This window comes from Felis catus, chromosome C2 (genome assembly GCF_018350175.1).
Source record: "Felis catus isolate Fca126 chromosome C2, F.catus_Fca126_mat1.0, whole genome shotgun sequence".
Lineage (NCBI taxonomy): Eukaryota > Metazoa > Chordata > Mammalia > Carnivora > Felidae > Felis > Felis catus.
The window spans coordinates 11,286,520-11,309,386 of record NC_058376.1 but is presented as its reverse complement, the minus strand read 5'-3'; the positions used below and the strand labels follow the sequence as shown (position 1 = coordinate 11,309,386).

General features: G+C 42.1%; 3 protein-coding genes across 7 annotated transcripts in view; all 3 read left to right on the top strand.

Moving 5' to 3' along the window:
• The first annotated feature begins 1,174 nt into the window (after positions 1 to 1,174).
• MRPS6 (mitochondrial ribosomal protein S6) overlaps positions 1,175 to 22,867 on the top strand; it is a 66,703-nt gene continuing 45,010 nt past the window's right edge. The window contains exon 1 of the mRNA XM_023238777.2: positions 1,175 to 1,302. Within this exon, the coding sequence (XP_023094545.1) occupies positions 1,261 to 1,302 (42 nt within the window). The 5' untranslated portion in view covers positions 1,175 to 1,260. The remainder of the gene's footprint in view (positions 1,303 to 22,867) is intronic.
• The window catches only part of SLC5A3 (solute carrier family 5 member 3), a 34,657-nt gene continuing 13,069 nt past the window's right edge, over positions 1,280 to 22,867 (top strand). Inside the window, exons 1-2 of one of the 3 annotated variants that reach the window (XM_045036650.1) lie at positions 14,765 to 15,597; positions 16,208 to 16,397. The gene's annotated coding sequence lies outside the window, so the exon portion shown is untranslated. Of the gene's footprint in view, positions 1,303 to 1,619; positions 1,752 to 14,764; positions 15,598 to 16,207; positions 16,398 to 22,867 lie in introns of those variants that run through there. The other 2 variants (XM_019839405.3, XM_023238772.2) reach the window with 2 other exon arrangements.
• Positions 1,630 to 22,867, top strand: part of KCNE2 (potassium voltage-gated channel subfamily E regulatory subunit 2) — a 270,860-nt gene continuing 249,622 nt past the window's right edge. For 2 of the 3 annotated variants that reach the window (XM_045036653.1, XM_045036652.1), the window contains exon 1: positions 1,630 to 1,751. Coding sequence is in view for 1 of the 3 variants with exons in the window: in XM_023238773.2 (XP_023094541.1) it covers positions 1,707 to 1,751 (45 nt within the window). In the remaining 2 variants the exon portion in view is untranslated. The remainder of the gene's footprint in view (positions 1,752 to 22,867) is intronic. The other variant, XM_023238773.2, reaches the window with a different exon arrangement.

Genomic DNA, 22,867 nt, shown 5'->3' with positions numbered 1-22,867 from the left:
GGAAATACTAAGGTCTCTGGATAAGGTGACAAAGGGACTCTAAGTTTACATGGGAATACCTGGTAAATAATATTATTATTAGCGCCGTAGTCTGTGAGGCAGGAGACAGGCAGAGGCTGGACTAAGTATGGGCTCAGCCTTCCTATGTGGATCCAAATTTTCTCTATTACTGTTTGACCTGGGCCTAGTTACATAACCTTTGCGTGCCTGTATCTTTGAATCCCTAAAGTGGGAGTTAATAATAGTACGTGCCTCATAAAGCAAGAATTTTTGGAGAGGCATGTAAAAACCTTAGCGTGGTGCCTGACACACAGTAAGTGCTCAGTAAGTTTTACCTCGTATCATTAAAGCACTTTGAAGGCAAACATTTCACCTACAGGCCCTTTTAATGGGGCAAGCATGGGCAGGGGTGACAATGGCCGCACGCTCAGTCTCTAAGGAGTGGCGCTGGAGAAAACGCACTTTATACAATGCCTGCCAGGGAAAGTACAGCCAATGGTTGGAGGGAAAGGTGAGCCCTGCGTGCCTGTTTTGGGGGTAAAGGGAATGCACCACGAGACTCTCCTCCCTCCAGAGCACGCTCAGGCTCCCAGACGGTTACTAAACGGCTTTCCAAGTTCTCAGCTGGTCCTCTAAATGAACACTGAGCAAACATTTAAAGAATATCGGTTTGAGCCAAAGTATTAGTCTGCCCTTGGCAACAACACGTGGGTCAGACCGGGCTCACACAACAACAGATGCCTGTGTCGCGCCTCACTTTGTCTGTGCAGGCATCGTTGTCAGCGGTTTACGTGCATCAGCTCACTCAAAGGCATCGCGGTCCTGGGAAGTAGGTGCCCTTCACATCCCCTTTCCGCAGCAGCCTGCCAAGGTCAGGCTGCCGGCGAGGAATGGGCCTGACCCGACCCCGCGCGCAGCGGCTCACGGTCTGCGCCTTGCGCCCACCTCGCAGGGGAAGGGACCCGGGAATCCGCGCCTGCAGCCGCGTGAGGTCGGCTGTGGGCAGGGGGCGCGAGGGGCAGGGTGCACCAAGCATTCCCTGCGCACAGAACCGTAGTCCTTGGCCGGAACGTTCTGGAACTCCCCTGCGCAACCAGAGGCGGGGAGAGCCCAGGTCCAGCCGCGACCCCGCCCGGAGCAGCGTGGACGCCTAAAAGGTCCCCCGCGCCGAGAAGTCGCGGGAGAGGGGCGCGCGCACGGACGAGACCGCACTGTTTAGCGCACGCGCACACGAGGGCGCACGCTCGCCCGCCGCCCAGGATGAGACGGAAGGCATGGAAAGTTCCAGCTGGTTCGAGAACCGTAGGTAGCTGGAACGGCGGCGGCAGGGTCGGAGGCGGAGTGCGGCCCGTACTGGCCCCTCCTGGCTGGGCTCGCGGAGCCGCCCCCACGCGGGGGCTACGGGGCCGGGGGGTCCCGGCGGGGATGGCGAGCCTGGGGGGAAAGAGACTGTCGAGGGGGCGCGGCGCGGCCGCCTTAAGGAGGGGGCGGGGCGGGCGTGCGAGGGGGGGCGGGGCGCGCCGAGGGGGCGTGGCGGGCCGTCTGCGCAGCTGCCAGAGCCTTAAAGCCCGGGCTCGCGCGGCCGGAGCGTGCTTTCGCCGCCCGGGAGCCTTCCGGCCCAGCAGTCCGTCAGGCCCCCGCGGTTCCCTCCCCTCCTGCGTCCCGTGAACCGGCTCGGTCCGGAGCCGCGCGCGGAGCGTTCGGGCATGCCCCGCTACGAGCTGGCTTTGATCCTGAAAGCCATGCAGCGGGTAAGTGACCTTCCCCCCCCCCCCAGAGCCCGCCTTCCCGCGCGGGCGCCCCCCCCCCACCCCCAGCCGCTAGGCCGTCGCCCCCCGCCCTCCCCGCGCGGCCGGGGGGAGGCCGGGGCCGCGGGCGGGCTGCGGGCGGCGGGCGTCCGCGCTGAGGGGGCGCGCGTGGGCCGGCCGGCGCGGCGAGGCCCCGTGCGCGCGGGAGGCGGGGGTGTGCCCGCGCGGGAGCGCGGCCGCGGGAGGGTGTGCCTCGCACGCGGCCGGCCGGCGGGGCGGGCGGGGGGCGGGGCGGCCGCGGGAGTCCCTGGAAGGTCCGCGGGAGGACACGCGCGAGCGTCCGGCCCCGCTCCCGTCGTCGCGAAGCTGCCTCGTCGCCGGTCCCGCCGCCGCCGCCGCCGCCCGCTCCGCCGCCCGCCTCCACACTAGCGCCCGCCGGCCGCCCCGGAGCCGTCCGCGCTCAATAAAACGTCCTCCACAGCGTGTTTGTGCAGTTATCTGGACCACGGGCGTTTGTAACCGGTCTCACGTTAAAAAAATCTTTGACTTTTCTTTTTCTGACTTCAGCGAAAATCCTGCTCCGGGTGCCCTTAGCCCGGTTTCATTCATCCAAGTTGTGGCCTATTTTGCGCCTTCCGGAAGAAATTTTTTTCTCCCCCTGCTTTTGATTGCTCTTGAGGTAGGGAATTTCAGGTCTGGAGGGATGCTAAGCGAACCTGCAGCCCGTTCATTGCAAGTGATGGTGTGGCCGAGGACAGGGCCCCGCGGCCGGAAGGCAGCTCTTCGTCCTCTGTTCTGGGTCAGGTACTCCACCAGCCTTCGCCGAAATCCCCATTCTTCCCGTGAATTCGGTAACGTAGAGTGTGGTGTGTGCCCCCCACCCCCACCCCCAAGCCCAGGTATAATAAAAAAAAAAAATAATAAAACCTGTACCACGTCTGAACTTGGGAAGCAGAGCTGTCTACAGCTAGATAATCACGCTCTGGGTCAGTTTTGAGGAGTAGCTATTCAATGAAGTTTGGTTCAACTTATTTAAGGCTGGGATCATGGTTCAACCTCTGTAGAAAAACTGGTAGGAAGTTGTTACAGTCTTGGCACACTATAAAGTGGGAAAGGACACCAGTGCCTCTTGATCAGGTCCGGAGAGTCTGGTCAGGCATGCCATTGTGTCCCCAACTTCGTTCTATCAGAATTTGGAAGAAGATAGGATTGTGTTGTTTAACCTCGGGAGTATCTCCCCCCGACCCCGGGTCTTCTGTCTCCATGCTGAGGCATTATGCCTAAAGAGAAGAGGAACGAGGGATGACAAAAAGCACATTTTTTAAAAGGAAACGTTTTTAATTATGTAGAAATTGGTTAGGCCCTGCCCTTTAATCTGTGCTTCTGAGGCGATACCATAGAGCTTGGGAAACGTGTTTTATTGACATTTATTTTACCTCGTTTGGGGACCAAACAGGTGATCGCTAAAGAGTCTGAGTATAGACCTAATGTTTGTTCATTCCATAAACCTTTGAAATGAAAACGCTGCACTTTGTCTTTAGCATAGCTGCCAAGTACATTGGGTAGTTCACACGGCTCCAAGTAGATTAGTTAAATGTTTTGCCTTTGCCATGTTCTATGTATTTTTTTGTGTTCTGTTTTTTGTATGCTCCTGTATGTGGCGCAAACATTTTTTACTTTAGTGCTAGTTTGGGGAAAATAATTCAATAGTTTCTTTGAAATTCAAGGGGGTGGGGCGACCCACTAGCAGATAATCAAGGTGAACTCCTCCCTGGAGGAGGAGGCCTCCGTGGCCTCTGATAGGACATTGTAACAGTGGTGAAGTTGTATTGAATTCCTTGACCTGAATAAAAGTAAGATTAAACAACAGCAAAAACACCTTTTTTTCCCCCCTATAAAACTAGTTTTGGAGGAGGTTGTGAATGTGTAACAAACAGACTTCTGGTTTTGAACAGTTTTGTTTTCAGTTTAGGAATTGGATTCTAAAATAGCATCGATGCTTGGGAAAATGAATGAAAAAGTGAACGTTAGGTATGTAATGCAAAATGCCACTTGTGAGCTTGAACACCTTTGGCAGGCCTGGGAAACCTCCGTTCCAGTCTGTGGCAGTTTGTTTCTGCTGCAGGAAGCCTCTTGTAACTTCTCAATTCCAAGTTGCATGTTTTTCATGTTTTTAGATTCTGAAACCCCCTCTAATGGTGATGGTTTATCCCCTCCCCCCCATCTCCCACAGCCAACCATTTATGTGTCTTGGAATTGAGGAAATGGGTTTATGTTGACAGTTCTTAACAGGAGACATGGAAGTCGAGACTGTGTTTTTTCCAGCTTTTTGTTTTTTGGATTCCCAGAGAGGTCTTCCTCTTTGTTTCTTTTTTGTGGTACTCTGGAAGCCTGAAGAGCATTCCTAGTCTCTTTGGAGTATGTTACTCTCCCCTCCCCTATTTTATTTCTTTTGACTCCTAGCTGGGCTCCTTAAAAATGAGCAAACAAGAACTTTTAAAATTAAAACACACGATACCGTGTTGAGGCTCAGCATCTCGTGTAGCGGAGACCCAGTGCACTGTAGTACAGTCACTTGTGGGAGTTTCCGTTGACAGATTTCAGGGTGTAGCATACAGCACGAGTCCTTATTCAGCTATACAATTTTGTGTTGATCAGTCCCTTAGAATGTCCAGTGCTGTGTTCTTTCTCAGTTTGCAACTGGAAGTTAAAGGAGTCTGTTTTTGTTGCATTTCCCAGTTTATACATTCATGAATGTAGTTAGTTACCAGTCCTTCCAAGACCAAATGTATTTGGCAGGTGCCATTTAGCTTGAAGTTTGTTTTAATGTGTGTATATAAAAAAAAGTGGTCATATTTTAGTTTCTCCGTGACTTTTAATTTAGCATGAAAAGTAGGTGAAAGTGTGGCTAAATTCTGAAATTAGAAATGGTAAAGTAATGGATGTTGTGAAACCAGGCCTTTAAAGGTGATGACTAAAGCCATTTGAAAAGATGGTTCGTTGCTTAGATCATTCTTAGATTATATTTATAGAAGGGTTTCCAGAATAAAAAGATTGGAATCTTGATATACCTATATCAGGTAGCATCGGAGTTTTCTGACGACTGAGAAACTACCTACCTGTGAGATGGAGAGTTCGTTCTTCACCTCCACCTTGTCCTCTTGCAGTGGGAACACTCAAGTAGAGAGAGGAGGGGTGATGCATTTCGGGTGAGGTCTGACACTGACTCCTGAGGACCTTTCTCTGGCGAGTTTGAGAAAATGGCTGATGTCCTTTCATTTCACCTTGAAATTAGATTTTAAAGATTGGTATTTAATTTCAGTTAGGCGGAAGACAGCTGCCAATATGTGAATGATAAAGCCACGTGCTGTGTAAGAAAAGCCTAGGAAAAGCTGTGTAAATTGTATAAAATTTTTACTTTTAGGATGGGTTCAGGAAGAAGAATTTTGAGATGAAAAAATCTATGCAGAACATTTATATTCTGTGGTTGCTTTGCTTAGGAAGTTTTTTTTTTTTTTTAAGTTTAGGAACATTTTAATTGTCATGTGTTAGTATGTTTCTCAGAGTTGGCATGTTTAAAGTTGTGAAAACCCTGAGCAAATATCTTTTCCTGAAGTTTTCCCATGGCTACTCAGGAATTTTTACATGAAGAATTAAAGATTAGTGGCTTAAATAATAACTAGTTTAATTGCTAAATGAATGCACATGTGTACAACAAAATAGTGTTTATTTATCTTGTATATACTTTTCTAATAGGAATAAAATAGCAGAGAGCTACTTTGGAAATCTTGAGTTCTTTTCCATTAAAACAGATTTCACTGGTCATTTTATGTTTAACCCTCTCATTTTAAATTTCATTGGAAAGCAGATTATATTTTAAATTTTAAAATCAGTCGTTGAAATAGTTCTTTGCGAAGAGTTTTATGTTGTAATCTGAGTTTAACTTACAACCTGGGTTTTACAAGTTTAGAAATAGAAGTGTAGTGATATTCCAATCCTTGAATATTTCTACAATTTCTGTAATTCCTATAGAAAGCAGTAGGCTTTCTGATTGTGCGGTGAAGAGTCTTCTATTTTTCTTTACTAAAGCCTTTTTGATGAGAAAAACTGGCAACAGTTTTGTGTTTGTTCTAGAGTTGTTTCCACCATAGAATCCTCTGAAAGTAATACCTACAGAATGTTTGCATTTGAGATCCCTTTTGGAGACATAAAGTGCTAATGATAATGAACTCAAGTATGGGACTGGCCAAACCTAGGTCATTGCAGCTTGGCTTGTTGGCAACATTTGATGATGAGGAAATAGTGACATTTCTGCTCTCAGGTGGTGGCAGACAAAAAAGTTCAAAAGGAAACCTCTTTGTTCTAGCTGTCAGCTGGAGAAGTTAGTCTTTTTCTTTTGGGCCCTCCTTGAACAGCTTAGCTTGTATCTTTAATAATCACCCTTTGTGTTTTGTCTGCTTGAAACCAGACAACTGAAAATAGTTCTCCAGTAATGAAAGACTTGAGCCTTGTGGGCAATGTTATACTCTCATTTGGTATTAAAGTTTTCTTGGGTTACAGCTCATTGCCGCAGCAAGTGATTGAAGAAGGAGTCCTGTTCCTGCCCCTGAGCTACAGCTAAGGTACAAGGAGTGGCTTGGGGGTAAGGAATCCTTCCTCACCAGATGTGGTTTGTATTTGTTAAGACTGCTTGTCGGAAGTTGACATTTCTGCACTAATTTTTATTTTCTTAATTGTTACTCATGACCCGCACATTCGTTACTCATGTTTATAGGTTTTTAAAAATCTGGGAATTTATGTGCAGACTGCTATTGAATCTTCTCACCTTTAGATCACAAAATCACTTTAAAGGAAACAAAGAGTTTGAAAGCAATGAGGGACAAATTCTAAGGTAATAATTTTCATTCAGTTGCCTTTGCTGTATTTGTAGTACAAGCATAATTTTTCTGTTCCTTATAAAGAATACCTCTTCTTAGTGAAAGGCAATGTTCTTACCCAACAGGGATGTCAACACATGTTCTCTCTTAGTGGAACCAAATTTAAGGAAATCAACCAAATTTAAGGAATGTCTGGTAAGGTATTAATATATTTAAAGGAAAAACTGCCCTTAGGAGTTTGGAAAAGGACAGTTAATCCAATTCTCTTATCTTTGTTCTATGCTACAGCAGGGAGTCCGCAAACTGTGGCTCACAGGCCAGTTTAGCTGCCGCCTGTATTGTATGGTTTGTGAGCTTGGAAAGAATTTTACATTTTTAAGTAGTTGGGGAAAAAAATCAAAAGAAGGATAACTTATGATGTGAAAATTTTATGAAATTCAAATTTCAGTGTCCATAAATGTAGGTGTATTGGAACATAACCCTGTTTATTTTTTTATATTTGTTCTCACCCTTTACAGAAGAAGTTTGCTGACCCTTGGTTTAGAGTATACAAACAAAATTTCCTAGGTTCAGTATTAGCTTTACGGTGCTGTTTTCTGACATTTCTGCATCAATGCCTTCCATTTTCCTCCTCACATTTATACCTTTTACTTTCATATGGATGATTTGCCTTTTTTTGGTAACAAGCCCAGAACCCTGGCGTTTTGTGCTCTTCTGTGTGCTGGTTATATAGCCTCCTGGATGTCCCCTTGGCACTGCAAACTCAATATGGTTCAGACTTGAGTCACCTACCCTAAAACTGGTCTAACTTACTCTGTGGCTTCTCTGTCTTCTGTCACCTGTGGCTGAGCAAATGCAACTCCTTATATTCCTGCAGTCCCAATCCCATGTAGTGTCTTCTCTGCTCAGGTTGAACCACTAATATTTCTATCTTGATTCTTGCAGTTTCTTAGCTGGTCTCTAACACACTGCTGAGGGGAGGGTAATTAATGCCTGTAGTAAATATGTTTCTTGGAGTACAAAAATAGTTCTTGAGATGCTGTAAGACAGTCAAATTCAGATTCAGTTGAGATTCATTTTTAACTAGGAGATAATACAAAGCATTGTATAGTGGTGGCTTTCTGACTACTTCATTGTCTTTCTGTAATAGTTGATTGTGTCAACACTTGCCAAATTCCAGCACACCTCTCTTTTTCAGAGACATTCAGAATGAAGTCTGGCATCTAAGGCCACCTGTGATAGAATGCCCAGCTTTTTTGTTTTTAGACTTCATATCAATTTCTTTCATTCCCCTTCCCATATATTAAGTACACAGACCTGTTGTAGATCTCCATAAATACCATTACGTTTCATTTTCTTTGGTGCCTGTGTCATCCTGCTTTTCTTGGAATGCCCTCCCTTTCCATATTACCCATGATACACATGAAAACTTGCCTCAAATTCATTTTCACTCCGTTAGTACATTAAAAAAATATTGAGGGCCTGCACTGTTGGGGGAGTATAGACTGTAATTTTTCCTTTGGATTTGCATGGTGTTTTCCTGTGTCTTATCACACGGATCACTTTCTACTGCATATTGTAGTTAATTGGTGAATGTTTATCTTCTTTGCTAGATTACAAATTCTTGAGAGTCCAGCCTGTTTCATTTCTATCCTCTCCGCTCCTCTGCACTGCACATGTCTGTGTTCACTTAGCTACCTTATGGGATTCCTACTCTCATCTCTGAAACAGTTTTGGGTGATAGCATGCTGACCTCTTGTGTTAGTGAATTGCTTTCAAGTCAGTGCACTTGGCTTGCACTGGGCAAGATATATGCCTACCAGAAGTGGTGTTCGTTTTCCAGACTATTTGATGGCAGGTAATCTTGTTTTTATAATAATTAAATATCATGTAAACTGATAAAATGAGTGCAAAACTTTTTTTTTCCCTGAAAACCAAGTTGGATTCTTTGGAAAGACTTGATAAAGGTGAGTTCCTAAAATAATGGCTGTAGAATTAGATATGGCCATAGTAACTAAAAGTTTGGGAGGAAGAACATTAGTCCCAAAAGATTCTGTGTGCTTTCCACTTTAATGAAACTGAAAATGGAAATTGTAGATGATGCATTAATAGGTGTGGTTTAGATCAAGCAGAAGGAACTTCAATCAGCAAGGCGCTCCTCCTCATCGATCCCATTCTCCAAGTGCTTTGACCCCATATTAAGATTGGCAAATGAATGTACATTTATGTGTTAAACTTAAATAAAATGTTTAAGGTACGTATGTATGATATTTTGACTTCCTGCTTTAGCGTTAATCCCCTTTTTTTTTTTTTAACCTGTTACGTTTGGATATGATTGGGATATGAAAGCTTCTGCTTCAGTAAGTGTTCTGATTTTTGTTTTCTAAATGATTAGAAGAACATAAGACCCTCAATGAAGATACTGGTTGTATTATGTCGAAATAAACAAAGAACTGGCACGGGGATACTAGAAAGAGCTAGAGACAGATCGACCTGGTTTTGGTTCCTGGCACCTATCTCCTAGGGATCTTAACCTTTCTGGATCTTCATTTCCTCGCTGTAAAATGGGAGTAATCTCTAAGTTGGAGAGTCTGAAGATAAAGTGGTAACATGACCTTGGAGGTAATAGGTGTTCAGTATGTCACTGAAGTAGCTTTGTGATATCAGGCAAGTTATTGAACTTTTATTATGTAGTTTTTCATTTTGGCCGCTTTATTGATGAGAAGACTCCAAAAGGTAAATTTTTTTATATGTAAGTTGTTTTATCAGAATCTGACAGTTAGTCAGACCTGGAATATGGTAGTTGCTCAGTAAGTATTTGAATTTTTATAACATGAGTCATACTGCATAATAGCTTGCATACTAATTAAGCAAGGGCAAGCTTTTGATTCTAGGAGATGTAGTGTGTGAGTATGAGGGTTCCCACGAACTCCACCAGCTTAGAACAATCTGTCAGACTGATGTCCATCGTTTATATTAACAACTGCTGGCTTTTGCCAGGCACTGTGCACTGGGACTCCTCATAAAGAGCTACACTATTTGCATCTGGTCTTTGTGTTATCATTCCCATCCAACTTTATTATAACTAGTGCTTAGTAAGACTTAGTATTTTAGGTGAGAAGTTGGGAAAAGTGACAAATAGGGAAAATCTAAACAGAAGAATTCCTTTGGATACGCTCTTAATTATTAAGGTGACTTGAGGCAAGTGTGGGGGAAACAGTATTTTGATTTATTCAGTGAGTATTCGATTGCTAATGTGACCAAATTGCTAAAGCTGTAAGGGTGAACTCTTCGGTACGAAAAACAGATGGAGCAGATAGATGATAGCCCAGTTGATTTCTCACACTCCATGGTATTTTCAGTTAGTATTCTATTTTTCATTTCTGATGCAGCATTGTATTATAAAACTAAATATTTCATTTTAATTGGTGATTTTAAGAGATTTGTTCCATTCCTGTTGGTACAGATTTTACTTTTATGAAAGAATTAAAACTATTTTACAGCACATGTTGCTGGAATGTATATATTTATTTTATTAATACGCTTTTATTTATTTTTTTTAGTAATTGTTTTGTAAGCCAGGAATACTCATGATCTAACGAGTCCAAGATAAGATCTTCTACAAGAGAATGTGCATTTTTTTTGATGTTTACTTAACTGTCAATCTTTTAAATCCAACTTCATTTCAGACTTAATTTGTGACTTTGTACCTGATTATTTTATTTTGCTGAAGTTGCATAATGGGATTGGGGATGGTATGAGGTATTGGGCACCATTTGAAGCACACTTGAGAAATGTGTATATGTGAGTCTATAACGGAAGAAACCAGACTGTGACCAAGAGGAATAGCAATGCTGGTAACTTAAGTCCTTTTCATTCTGTTTGGGAGCCGGCAATGTGAATGTAAATGTATTCGTGAGTTAATAAAAGCTACTTAACAAAGTTGCCTGAGGAATAGCCAGGATGTGTGTTGGATTCTTTTAACTATTGTGCTTTAAAACCGGGTAAGTATGAACTGTCGTCCTCGGTTTAGATTATATTTTGTCCTAGTTCGGAGTGTCTCAACTCAAGACTGCAAAGGGTTGGGAGGGCCTGTGGCAAAATGGAAGGGCTGCTGGGTGGAGGAGATTGTGTGTCCTGGTAGGGACGGTGCTTATTAACCAAGTCTGTTGCCTGGGAACGTGGGTCTGGTTTTGCCAGCTTGTCCTTTCCTGCCCTAGTGTTCGCAGCCAGAAATCCAGATTTTATAGAAAATTTGATGTTTAAGATGTTGGCAATTAACTCAAAAATATTTAAACACGATGAACCAAATGAAATCTATCTGTTGGTCAGATATGCTACCATCTTAGAATTTATGATTGAGATCATTGGCTTTAGACATTTTTTTAAAGGTGTCCCTGATGGGCTTTAGACTTTTAGAATTTAGGTTTCAGAAATTGCTGCTCACATGTTGATAAACTCACTTTTTAACTGGTCATTGGTTTACGATAGGACTAACAGTTTATTACTATAAATGGCAAACATGTTTAATTCTTAAAAGTAGTATTGGTTTCTAGTTGGGGCTACTGTGTTAGGTATGCCCATTTAGGCTAAAGTGTATGTATAGACTTCAGAGACTTGCACAAGAACTGCAGTATGACTTAATGTAAATTGTCAGAAATTAGTATTTTTAGTACTACACTTTTTTTTTGTATTTTGTATTTTAAGCATGCATTAGTGCAGTTTGGTTTATACCTATTGTACTAAGCTGTTTGGGGTTTGCAGTACTATTTTGAGCAGACAGCTTGTCGAGAAAATGAAATTTTTTGAAGTTTCCATTAGCTTATATGACCCATGAGCCTTGGAATATAATATTACCCTGAAAAAATGTAGGTGCTCTTCCATTCACAGTTTAGAACAAGGGGATGATATAGCGTTTTTTTATTGTATTAAAAAAAATTTTTTTTATTTTTGAGCGAGCAGAGAGCGCGAGTGGGCAAGCATAAGTGGGTGAGGGGCAGAGAGAGAGAGGGAGACACAGAATCCAAAGCAGGGTCCATGCTCTGAGCTGTCAGCACAGAGCCTGACGTGGGGCTGGAACTCAAGAACCGTGAGGTCATGACCTCAGCCGAAGTCGGATGCTGAACTGACTGAGCTACCCAGGCGCCCCTAGTATTTTTATTTTTTTAATGTGTATTTATTCTTGAGACAGAGACAGAGCATGAACAGGGGAGGGGCAGAGAAAGAGGGAGACATAGAATCCGAAACAGGCTCCAGGCTTTGAGCTGTCCACACAGAGCCCAGTGCGGGGCTTGAACCCATGAACTGTGAGATCATGACCTGAGCCGAAGTCGGACACCCAACCAACTGAGCCACCCAGGAGCCCCAGCTAGTATTTTTATTTTTGACCAGGCTTCTTGTTTCTGTAGATTGGAAGCCAAGTTATTATCTTGACTGACATTTTTTGTCTTTGTTACTTCCCCACTCTCACTTCATATACATAATAGCAAATTAAAAATCTCAGGTCCATCTCAGGTTCTTTCCTGCCTTTCTAGTCCTGCTTCTCCCCGCCCCCCCCCCCCCCCCAATTCATTTTTACCATGATTGCAGTGTCCTGGTTAAGGCAATCCCTACCCACTTTGGGGGGACATTTCAGGAGTGTTTGGTGTGGGTGAGAGCTTAAAAACAGAATTGCAAGTGAAGAGTGTGGATTTAACAAAACCTTAATCTGAACCTCCTCAACCTGGAGAGCCCTCAGTGCTTGAAAACTGGCTTCGGTTGCTTCTGCCCCAGAATCCAGAAGTGCTGGTGTTGTCTTCATTTGGACTTCAGTTTTTAAATGTTCTTGTTGACACCCACCCTTACTGTTAAAATGCTGGAGTTTTCGTTAAGAAATCCCAAGTGCAGCTATCATATAGCCAGACTACTGTGGAGTAGTCCAGTGTGGGAACATTCTCAGGGTGGTGATCAAGACCTTAGCTGCACTTGGATTTCAGGTGCTGAGAAGGTCCTTGACTTGGAACCCGTGTGTAGCCTTTGCTTTAGTTAGATGGGTACATTATGAATATAAAATACCGTTCAGTTCTGGTTTTGATTCAGTGTTAAGGTGAGTGTTGGTGAATGAAAGGCTAAATTTGAGAGTAGGGTCTATGCCAGGTGTATGTTACACATAGAAAAGATGTACTTTTAAAAAAATCGGTTGAACCTGTTAAGTAAATGCATGATCCAGTGATACGTTGTTTTGATTCTCATTCTTTTGCTGGTATGCTATTTGCCTTCTGTTTTGTTAGCATACTTCACACAGTTGCTTTCTCATACACAGTAATTGCGGTTTTGAAAACCTTAGACACCACATTTCCATTAGGATGAGCTTAAGTCCGTAGTAGCTGTAGTAGCAGTGTCGGTCTCAGGAACCATTCTCGTATGGGCTAAGGGCCAGGAGTGCTTGCCAGGTCAGTTTAAGAAAACCAAGGTGAAGAAAAAGTCCTCCTGATAAAGTTTTTTAAATTAAATATTTTATCTGATAGGCTGAAATAATTGGAAGCTGTAACTTAAGCATCTTCAAATTTCTGACATTCATGGAAAGCAGTTGTGATCCTATTTTTCCGGATTTTTTAGACCAGTCTCCTTTCCTATCTTTGAAATACAAGGGGAAAATCTAGCTGCATTCGTAGTCTGTAACACCATACCCCAGTTTTATGTTCACTTTTTACATTCAATTCGAGCCATGATTTCTACCAATCCTTCCAAATAGAAGTAAAGTTATCCTGTTTTGTGGTCTTACTTTTTACTTCTTGAAAATCTTATATTCCCCAACCTTTGAAGAAAATTAGAAAGTTTATAAGTTTTCCAACCAAATGTATCTGCTTGAGGAAACATCCCAGTTTCAGGATCTTCTATTTATGCCTTGGCCTCCTGGGAGAATTAGAATCTGGTCTACAAGAAGGCTTGTGTTTATATTTTCTGGCCCTTGTTACATGGAAAAAGAAAATTTTGGCATGTGTTCCTTCTAGGAATCTTTTTTCCAGGAATATAAGACATCAAGTTGGATGAGCACAGAAAACATGAAGGTGAACCACAGAGTTGACATGGTGGATGTTCTCCTTCTGAACCTTCTGTTTGATACTCCTAGTCCTTAGTGGGTAGTTCAAGCAGGGTGTGTGTGTGTGTATTTTCTCCTTCAATACTCGGCCATCTTAAGGGTGAGGTGGTGGGATCTCCATTTTCCAAGTGAAAAACCTGAAGCAGAAAGGTGCCCAGGGTCACACAGCTCAGTGAGTGGCTGGGCCAGCATCTCACGAGCAGTCTCAACCTAGAAGCAAGCTCTGCTTTTCGTCACTGTATCTGTAAAAGGAGTGTACAACATCACGGTGGTACAGTTAAAGTCCCTTTAGATTGAAAGAAGTAGTTCACATCTATTTTGAGTGCCTGCAGAGAGGACTGGCAGTACCATGTTTTGGGGGAATATAGTGGTAAACTGGAAGACAAAGTTCCAGCTTTCTTGGAGCTTACGTTCTAGTAAGGGAGACAAACCAGCAGATGCTAGAGAAAGCGTGATGAGAGACAAATGTGGCAAATTGCATTTTTGTTAGAGTGCTCAGGCAAGGCGGAAACTTAAGTGAGGAGTCTTAAGTACACTGCTGCCGGTAACTGGGGGCAGAAGAGATGAACAAGTGCAGATATGTCGGAGTTCTGTGTTAGCTTTGCATTCAGTTCAGCAGGCTTTTGTTTTGTCGGTTGCCTTCAAACCTTTCCTGAAAGAATCGACAGTGCATAACAATTGTTTATTGCTTATTTTTTGTCCACAGGGCCTTTTCATTTAGTAATCTAGACGTTGCCTTAAGGTACATCTTTTTCCCCATTTTATAGAAGTGAAAATTAAGATCCAGAATTGAGCACACATAAAAGGTCATAGTGTAGTGAGTCTCCATACTATGCCCATCACCCAGCGTCGGCAACCAATCAACGCTTACCGATCTTGCTTCATCTACACTCTGCCCCTTTGGTTTTGTTTTCGGAAGTATTTTATCTTATTTTAACTTTATCTTAAAATTTTAAATCTTCGGAAGAGTTACAAGACCAGGGATGCTTGGGTGGCTCAGTCAGTTAAGCGTCTTGACTCGATTTTGGCTCAGGTTGATCTCACGGTTTGTGAGATTGAGCCCTGCTTTGGGCTCTGCACTGGCAGGGCGGAACGTGCTTGGGATTCTTTCTCTGCTCCCCACTGCCCCCCACCCCCCAATGAATAAACATTAAAAAAAAAAAAAAGACCAGTTCAATTAATACCTGCAGGCTTTTCACCTAGATCACTGGTTGTTAGAATTTGCCATATTTGCCGTTTTGTTTTGTTTTTTTTAATCTGCACTGTTGGAGAGATGCAGACATCTTGACGTGGCCCTTTTTTTTTCTTAAGGAATAAGGGCTTTACTTCCTAACTACAACATAACCATTGCACAATTCTGACATTGCTACTGTATTATAAAATGTTCAATACACGTTCAAATTTATTCCATTAATATCTTTTAACTTTTTAATCCAGTATTTAATCGAGAATCAAGGATTTAGTTGTTTAGTCTCCTTGATCTAAAACAATTCTCTGGTCCTTGTCGTTAATGACAGTAGCACTTTGAAGAGTCCAGGCCCACTGGTCTTCAGAATCCCTCAATTTGGATTTGTCTAGTTGGTTTTCTCATAACTAGAGATAGGTTAAACATTGTTGGCATAATTATTAAAGAGGGATGTCAGTGTATTGTATCAAGAGGCATGTCAGTTTGTCTCACTATTGATGTTAAGCATTCAGTTGGTGTAGGTGATAGCCATTAGATTGCTCTAATGTAAATGTATCTTCCTTTTGTAGTCCGTGACCTCTAGGGTGACAAACTTGAGACTGAGTATTCTCTTCAGTCTTCCACTGGGGTTAGCATCTGTTGATGATTCTGAATCATTTGTTGCTGGACTACGTTAAAGCAAAGTACAGATATAAGATTTCACCTGTAAGTGTTTCGTATGCATCCAAAAGTTAAGGGCTTTAAAGAAAAACAAAAGCCAACCACAGTGCTTTTATGACAGACATCAAATGAATTCCATAACAGCTCCATGTTCAAATTCTCCGAATTGTCTCAAATGTTTTTCCCCAGTTGGTTTGCTTGAATCTGAGTCCAAACAAGGTCCACAGGCTACATTTACTAGATTCCCCACCCTTCTTTTCTGAATTTGATAATTTCCTGGTGTTTTATGTGTTCATCTATTCCGGGTATTTTCGGTAAACTGGCAGGTAGAAATTTGATTGTTTCGTTTTGCAAGAGGACATAAGTATTCTGGGTGTGGCATTATATGTCTGCCTTTTAGAGAAGATTGATTCTTGATACTGTCAGCCTCATCCATCCAGTTTAAAGTTCCCCATCAACCTTTCACCTAAGGATTCTAGCATCCATTGTAACCATTGCGTAGGATTTATATAGTTGCTTTCTCATGATTAGAGATAAGGTTAGACTTTGATTCATTAGGGACTATAAAGGGTGGCTGTCTAATTGCATTTTTCCTTTTGTATCAGTGAGGTTTTTTTCTGACTTGTGTTTATTCCTGTTATGTGTATCATCCTAGGGAACGTTATAAAAGGATACGTTCTTCATCTTCATTTCGCTGAGGATGTTCTTGGACTTCCTTCATGATACGTCCTCAATTTTCTCATCTGTAGATTGAGGATAATTATCGTGCCTTCCTCTTGGGGTTTTTGTGAAGATTGGATGAGCTGGTACATGTAGTGTAGAAATGGTGCCTGGCACTAGTGTTGGTAAGTGTAGTTAACAAAGTAACTCTCAGTTCTTTGGAAACATTTAAACCGTCAGGTGTAATGAAGAGGCGGAGAAGGGAGAGAGTCTTCATAAGCTGACGTTAGCGAGAGGCTTGGGCTTGTATTGAGTGGGCTAAAGGAAGGTGCTGCTTGCCCACACTGACGTGCCTTTTGCATGGAAATGACTGCAGTACAAGAAGCACTTGGATATCGCTGCGCACTACGAGGTGGATGTTGCTAATACCTGGAGCACGTTCTGAAGCGGAGTGAGCACAGTGAAGTATGTAGACCACTCTTACGGTGGGCAGGTAGGCTGAGATCGTGTCTCCGGACACAGATTTTTACTACCTCATGGCCCTTTGCGATTTTCCCCCCAATTGAGATTTTTATCTGAGCAAAAGGCTTCTTGCCTAGTTGGATTTGCCTGGTCATTCCACACACCTTCCAAACTTTGTGATAGCTGATGTTTTTGTTATGGGAGGAAATGCTATACTCCCTTTTGGCCTTTTAATAATCTGCCATCATTTATTGCCTGAAAAGACCCACCATTGATGATTGTGTAGGATATTGAAAGTATCGGGTATCTCGGTTGGGTACTTGATCATTAATATTTGATTCTTTTACTTAACAAACACTTGGCCTGCCTGCTGTGTGCCAGACTGTTCTAGACATAGATTGCATCACTGAACAGCACAGACAAGAATCTCTACCCTGATGGAGTTTACATTCTGGTAGTGAGGAGACAGCAAACATAAACAAGTTTACAGTATGTTAGAAGGTATCGAGTGCTGTGGAAAGAAATAAAGCAGGATAGGGTGCCTGGCTAGCTTAGTAGAGCATCAGACTCTTGGTCTGAGGGTCGTGAGTTCAAGCCCCACGGTGGGTATAGAAATTACTTTTAAAAATAAATAAAATAAAGCAGGATGAGAGACTGAGATGGCTAGGGCAGTTACTTTTGAGCAAAGATGTGAATGAGAAAAAAGCAAGTTTTGTGAAAATCTGGGAGTGCTGAGTGTACCCTGCAGAGGGAACAGCAAATGTCAGGGCCCATAGGTGTGTTTGGTGCATTGTGAATAAAGGGGTGACTGCTTCCTGTGTTTGTTGATACCGTGCGGTGGGCCAAGGGCCAAAATTTGGAGGTAGGTGAAGAGGTGAGGGCATTTTGTTAACTAGACGAGATTAAATGGTGATTCGGATCAGAGTTCTAGCATTTGAAATTCTAAGTGGAGTGATTTTAGATACGTTTTTTGAGGTAGACCCAACAGACCAGTGGACTGATTGTGTGTGGCTTGAGAGAGACCGTGCAGCAGCAGTCAGTCAAGGATGACTGTGCTACTGACATCATAGGACTTGGGCAGTAGTGAGGATGGGTTCCCATTCCCTGAGATGGGGAGGACTGACAGGAAGACGGGTCTAAGGGATATGAGCCAAGTTATTCACACTCCCAAACAAGGATAGGTGGTCTCCAAACTTCAGTCAGAACTGTGCCCCACAGATTTTACTACGAGAACTCCGAGAGATGATCCTCCGAGAGACGATCAGGTATTGCCAGTTCTTTTAACCTAATGTCTTAAGGATGGAGGATTTAGCAGGTGAAGGACGCCTGGCTTGGGTAGTAGATTGATAGAGCCCACGGTAACAAAGTCAGGTGGAGAAGGGACTAGATTTAATTTTTTATTCTCTGGTGAAAGGACTGATTAACAGTGCAGAGAGAATGAAGGCAGAAGCCTTGGCTTTGGATGGTGAGAAGGAGGATAAGCCCTGGTCTTACAGCTGACTCCATCCTCTCTAATTGTTTATTTACCTCAGTTTCTCCTTACATGTATCCATTTACATGTGATCGTACATAAATACTTCAGTTGAATTTTTATCCTGTGTTGTTGTTGTCCATTTTGTAAACATTTGTTGTATGTACATATATACATCTCAGGAATTTCTCTGCAAGCACAGATTTTTAAACATGGTTGATATGGAATGATCTTTTATTAATTGATACGGTTTATGTTTCTTCCTATGAGTAAAGAAATGTTCTTGTCATTAAAGTTGGTATTGCCTAGTGATGACAAGGGCGGGAAACTATTTAGACAAATGAATGTGAGTGCAGATCTTGATGTAAATACAAATAGTAACTGATAATAAGTGGGGCAAGTTATGCTACTTTTTGGATTCAGGTTTCTCATCTGTGAAACGGTCATTAATAACTACTCGTCCCGTGATTGTTGTGAGGAGTACAGTCATGCACACAGCACTCTGGGTACAGTGTCTATATAAGGTGTTAGGACATAGGTCAGTTAGTGTCATTTATCACTCACTTGTCTTTGACCGTCACCTCTTACAAGCAAACATAGGCGCTGCTGCTGTCTTATTTCATATTCTCATTTCTCTCAAGAAGATTATTGGAGTTTGTTCCATATATGTGATGTGGTATCACCCACATAAACGTTGAGATTGGTGGTAATTTGAAAGTTGTCCCCATACCCAAAAGGTTTTCATTCTCTTGAGGCTTTTAAAACAACAACGACAACAACAACAGTACAAAACATTGTGAGCCAGACTTCTGTATTGATAGAAGCAGGTTACAATGAGTATATCTTGGGGACTGTGTGTATATGGATAAAATGATAAATCTGGTAGTTTATGATTTTTCTTAGGTGAATAAGATTTTATTTGAAGAAATGGTTTACTTGCATGGGAAACCGTCCTCCTAAACCCCTTCTCTCCCCCATACTTCGCTAAAAGTGGAGCTGTTCCCATCGGTAGGGGGTTGCTCGAGTGGGGCTCAGATCCCTGCCCACTCTGCCTCTCCTTCCACCCCTGTGATGATACACTGGGACTAGAAATCCCTAGAATACACTTTAAATGCCATTTGAATTCAGAATTTCATGCATTTCTTACGTACTTTTAAAAATTTGAATAGGTAAGGTTGTAGGCATAATAGAAATGTTTTGCGGAGAGATTTTAAGGGCAAACTCCTTACATGTTTTAGGGACTGTTCTATCATATGATTACATGTAGTGTTATCTTTAGCTCCACTTGTAATTTGAAATTGGCTGGAATTCATATCAGTTGTATTAGGAACACTTCTTTCACTTTTCAAGTGTCACTGATAAACTGCTACCCGTACTCATTTCTACGTTTTTAGAATAAGTGTGGGTTGAAGAAGGTCCTGTATGAGTACTCACATACTCTGTACCACGCACCATTAGTCTACTGTGCTGGTGGAGTTTGCTTTACTGAACCTTGAGTCAAGGTGACAAAAGTGAAAATGAGTTATGAAAAGTCCCTAAGAATTTTGTATAAATTTAGTTTGTGTTTTACTTGAAGTGACGTAAATAGGAACTAATTATTCATGATATGGTTGAGAGCCTCTTTGAAATATTTGTGGGAGAACTGCATATTTAATATATTACTTTACCTAGTTCTTTTCTTTGTAAATAACTTTTGTGAAGAACCTAATATGCCTGTATTATAGTTGACAATTTAAAAGGAGTTGATATCATTTTTAGTCCACACAAGTTGTAGAAGGTAAAGAGACACTTACTGAGTGCCTGTTTGTTGTAGCGTCAATATTCTGTTCTTTCTGTGTTAATTATTCCTTATCAGATCATTAGGAGCTAGTTGGTGATTTGATTTTACAGAGGAGACACTTGAGGCTGATAGAGATCACTTGCCTCCATCCTGCGTTTAGGAAGAAACAGCTTGGGCTCCAGCCCTTCAGTTTGTCTGCTTTCTTGATTACGCCGCTTATATACATGTTAGTTTTCAGAAGTGTCTGTGTTCTATAACCCTGAAATTACTAGCTGTTACAGTGAGCATTTTTCCTTGGATCAGAATGTAAGCAAGACCCGGCAAGAGTACTATTAGTAGTGCTGGACTGGCCTGTTCAGGTGGTCCTTTGTGTGGTTTTTAAAGTGACTCCAAAGCTAAAATGATTGTTGTTTGATCACTTTTAGTGTCACTGTATTCTACCCTTTGTTAGTCCCTTTGCTTCATTGAATTTGTTATGATGTGGAGCCCTGATAGCTTTAGGAATTGTTTTTCTTGTTCTCTGTTGGTGACTTTATTTCTAGAGTGACTATACGTCCTGGATTTTATAGATTGTCCCAGAATAATTTCCTAGTTTGGAAGATAAATTACCTGGTCACCCTAGATACTAGGAAAGAGATGTTGGATTTGCTTATTATAATAATTATATTTTTATTCTATTACCTAATGGGAGGTTAATAGCTGATTTGATTTAATTTGGTGTTACCTGTTTTCCCTTTTTAGTTCAAACACAGCAAATATTTAGGTATGCTTCTCTATTTAGATTAATTCTTCAGTTGTAATTTAATTCATCTAAACAGTACCAAAATTGTATTCTAATTTTGTGCAAAACTATCACCAAAACACTTTCTGAGAAAGAAGCTCTTTCCTCTGTGGGGGCTTCTGCTCTGTTTTACACTGACTCCCCTTGTGTTTTGAGATTTGGCTAAATTCATTATACTGCCCATCACCACTAGGGGACCACTTTATACATTCTACAAATAATACTCCTATGATAGAAATACTTGTTTCCTTAAAAATTTACTACCAGGGAACCAACCCATATATTTATCATTCATGTACCTCTTTTATTACTTGTCTCACTCGATGGGATTTACCTGAACCAAGTAGCAGCTTTGTTCTAATAATATAAAAACATAAAAAGCTTCTTTTTCGCTGATGAAAAAATTTCTGCATGTATATTTTTTCTGAAAATAAAGGAATTCTGGTTAGTGTTCATTGTGTTTTTGTCATAGAAATATTTACTTCAAAGGAAAGAGAAAAATACGAAGAACTTATATTGTATATTCTATTTGGAACCATTTTTAAGGAATGCACAGTTTATTTCCTAACAGAGTAAAGTTCAAGGCTGTGACCATCTGTATTCATGACTGGACTGTAAAATTTAGCTGCATGGCATTATAGTATTTTATATCGTTCTACAAACTAAGTTGACCTATTTTTGGTTTTGTTTGTTTTTCCTTTTCCAGTCTACCGGGTACTGGTCTCTGGATGTTTTTTGTTTAAATTGGAAAAATCTTAAGCCTGCCCACAGACTGGTATGGTATCCAGTGAGATGGGGACTTGTTGGCAATGGCTTTTGAATGGTCTGAGGAGGCATAGGCAGACAGAGTTGAGCTAGTGTTTGGCCATTCTCTGCTACCTCTCCTGTGGGCAGAACATCTTTTCTCTAGCTTACTTGCTGTTGTAGAGAAGTTAGGGGTTAGACCAGGGTGAACATTTCATTCATCAGGGAGCAGAATGTGGTTCGGATATCTGACTTGCATAGATTGTATTTGACAAGAAGAACAAGGATACTGATGTTAGCAGTGCTTACTAGTGATTTAGTGATTGTTCTGTTTCTGAGCACTTGGTTCTCTGAGCAAATAAGCTACTGGTAGGGGCTGCTACAGCATGTATTCTCCCCTCCCCTCCCAGCAAAACCCCTGGATGTTTTGTTTGTCCCTTCTTGGGGGAAACAACATGGTTGGTTGGTCAGCTACCGCCACTGAGAAGAGCAACACCTGAAAGGGCTGTTCTGATTTGTGAGTTAGGCTTTTCTGTGTAAGTTGAAACAGGCGGCTTGGTAGTTGAATGGTGGGGAGAGCTTTGTTGAAGGCAGGATTTCATAGCTACCAGCAACTATTTTCTTTGTAATTAAGGACCTGCCCCTTATACTGAAACCTTAAAGGTGCCCCCCGCCCTTTTAGAGAGAGAGCCTGCGTGAGCATGAGAGAGGGGTGGAGGGAGGTGGCGGGGTGGTGTGTGTGTGGAGAGAATCTTATTGACCTTGGGATCATGACCTGAGCCAAAATCAAGAGTCAGACGCTTAACCGACTGAGCCACCGAGGCGCCCCTAAAGGTGCTCTTTTAAATAGTTAATGCTTATTAGTCATCTGATTATATTTTATAAAAAATTTAGGTCATTCTTCTTACATAATGTCCAAGGGTTCCTTTAGAAAGTTTTGGAGGTCACAGAACTAATGACCAGCTTCAAGATTTGGCAAGTATGAAGTGATACAAATCCCAACTGTTAGTGTATTTTATGCTTTTGTATGTGGGAGTTTTATTCAGTCATTATTGACACTGGCTTTTAGGAGGAAGGATTTTAATCAGTTTTCTAAGTATAATTATTATAGTGCTTCACGCTTAAAAAGGCATAAAGATGGGTTTAAGTAAGACATGTCTGTCTAGGCAGCATTATGAATAAGGCCTAATAACCTAACTTGGTAGAACATTTCTGTTTAGGCATTGTTGCCAGCTCCTTTCCTTGCCAGTGAGAGGTGTGTTTTTAAAAGTTTTTAAAGGGGCGCCTGGGTGGCTCAGTCAGTTAGGTGTCCTACTTCAGCTCGGGTCATGATCTCACAGTTCATGAGTTCGAGCCCCACGTTGGGCTCTGTGCTGACAGCTCAGAGCCTGGAGCCTGCTTTGGATTCTGTGTCTCC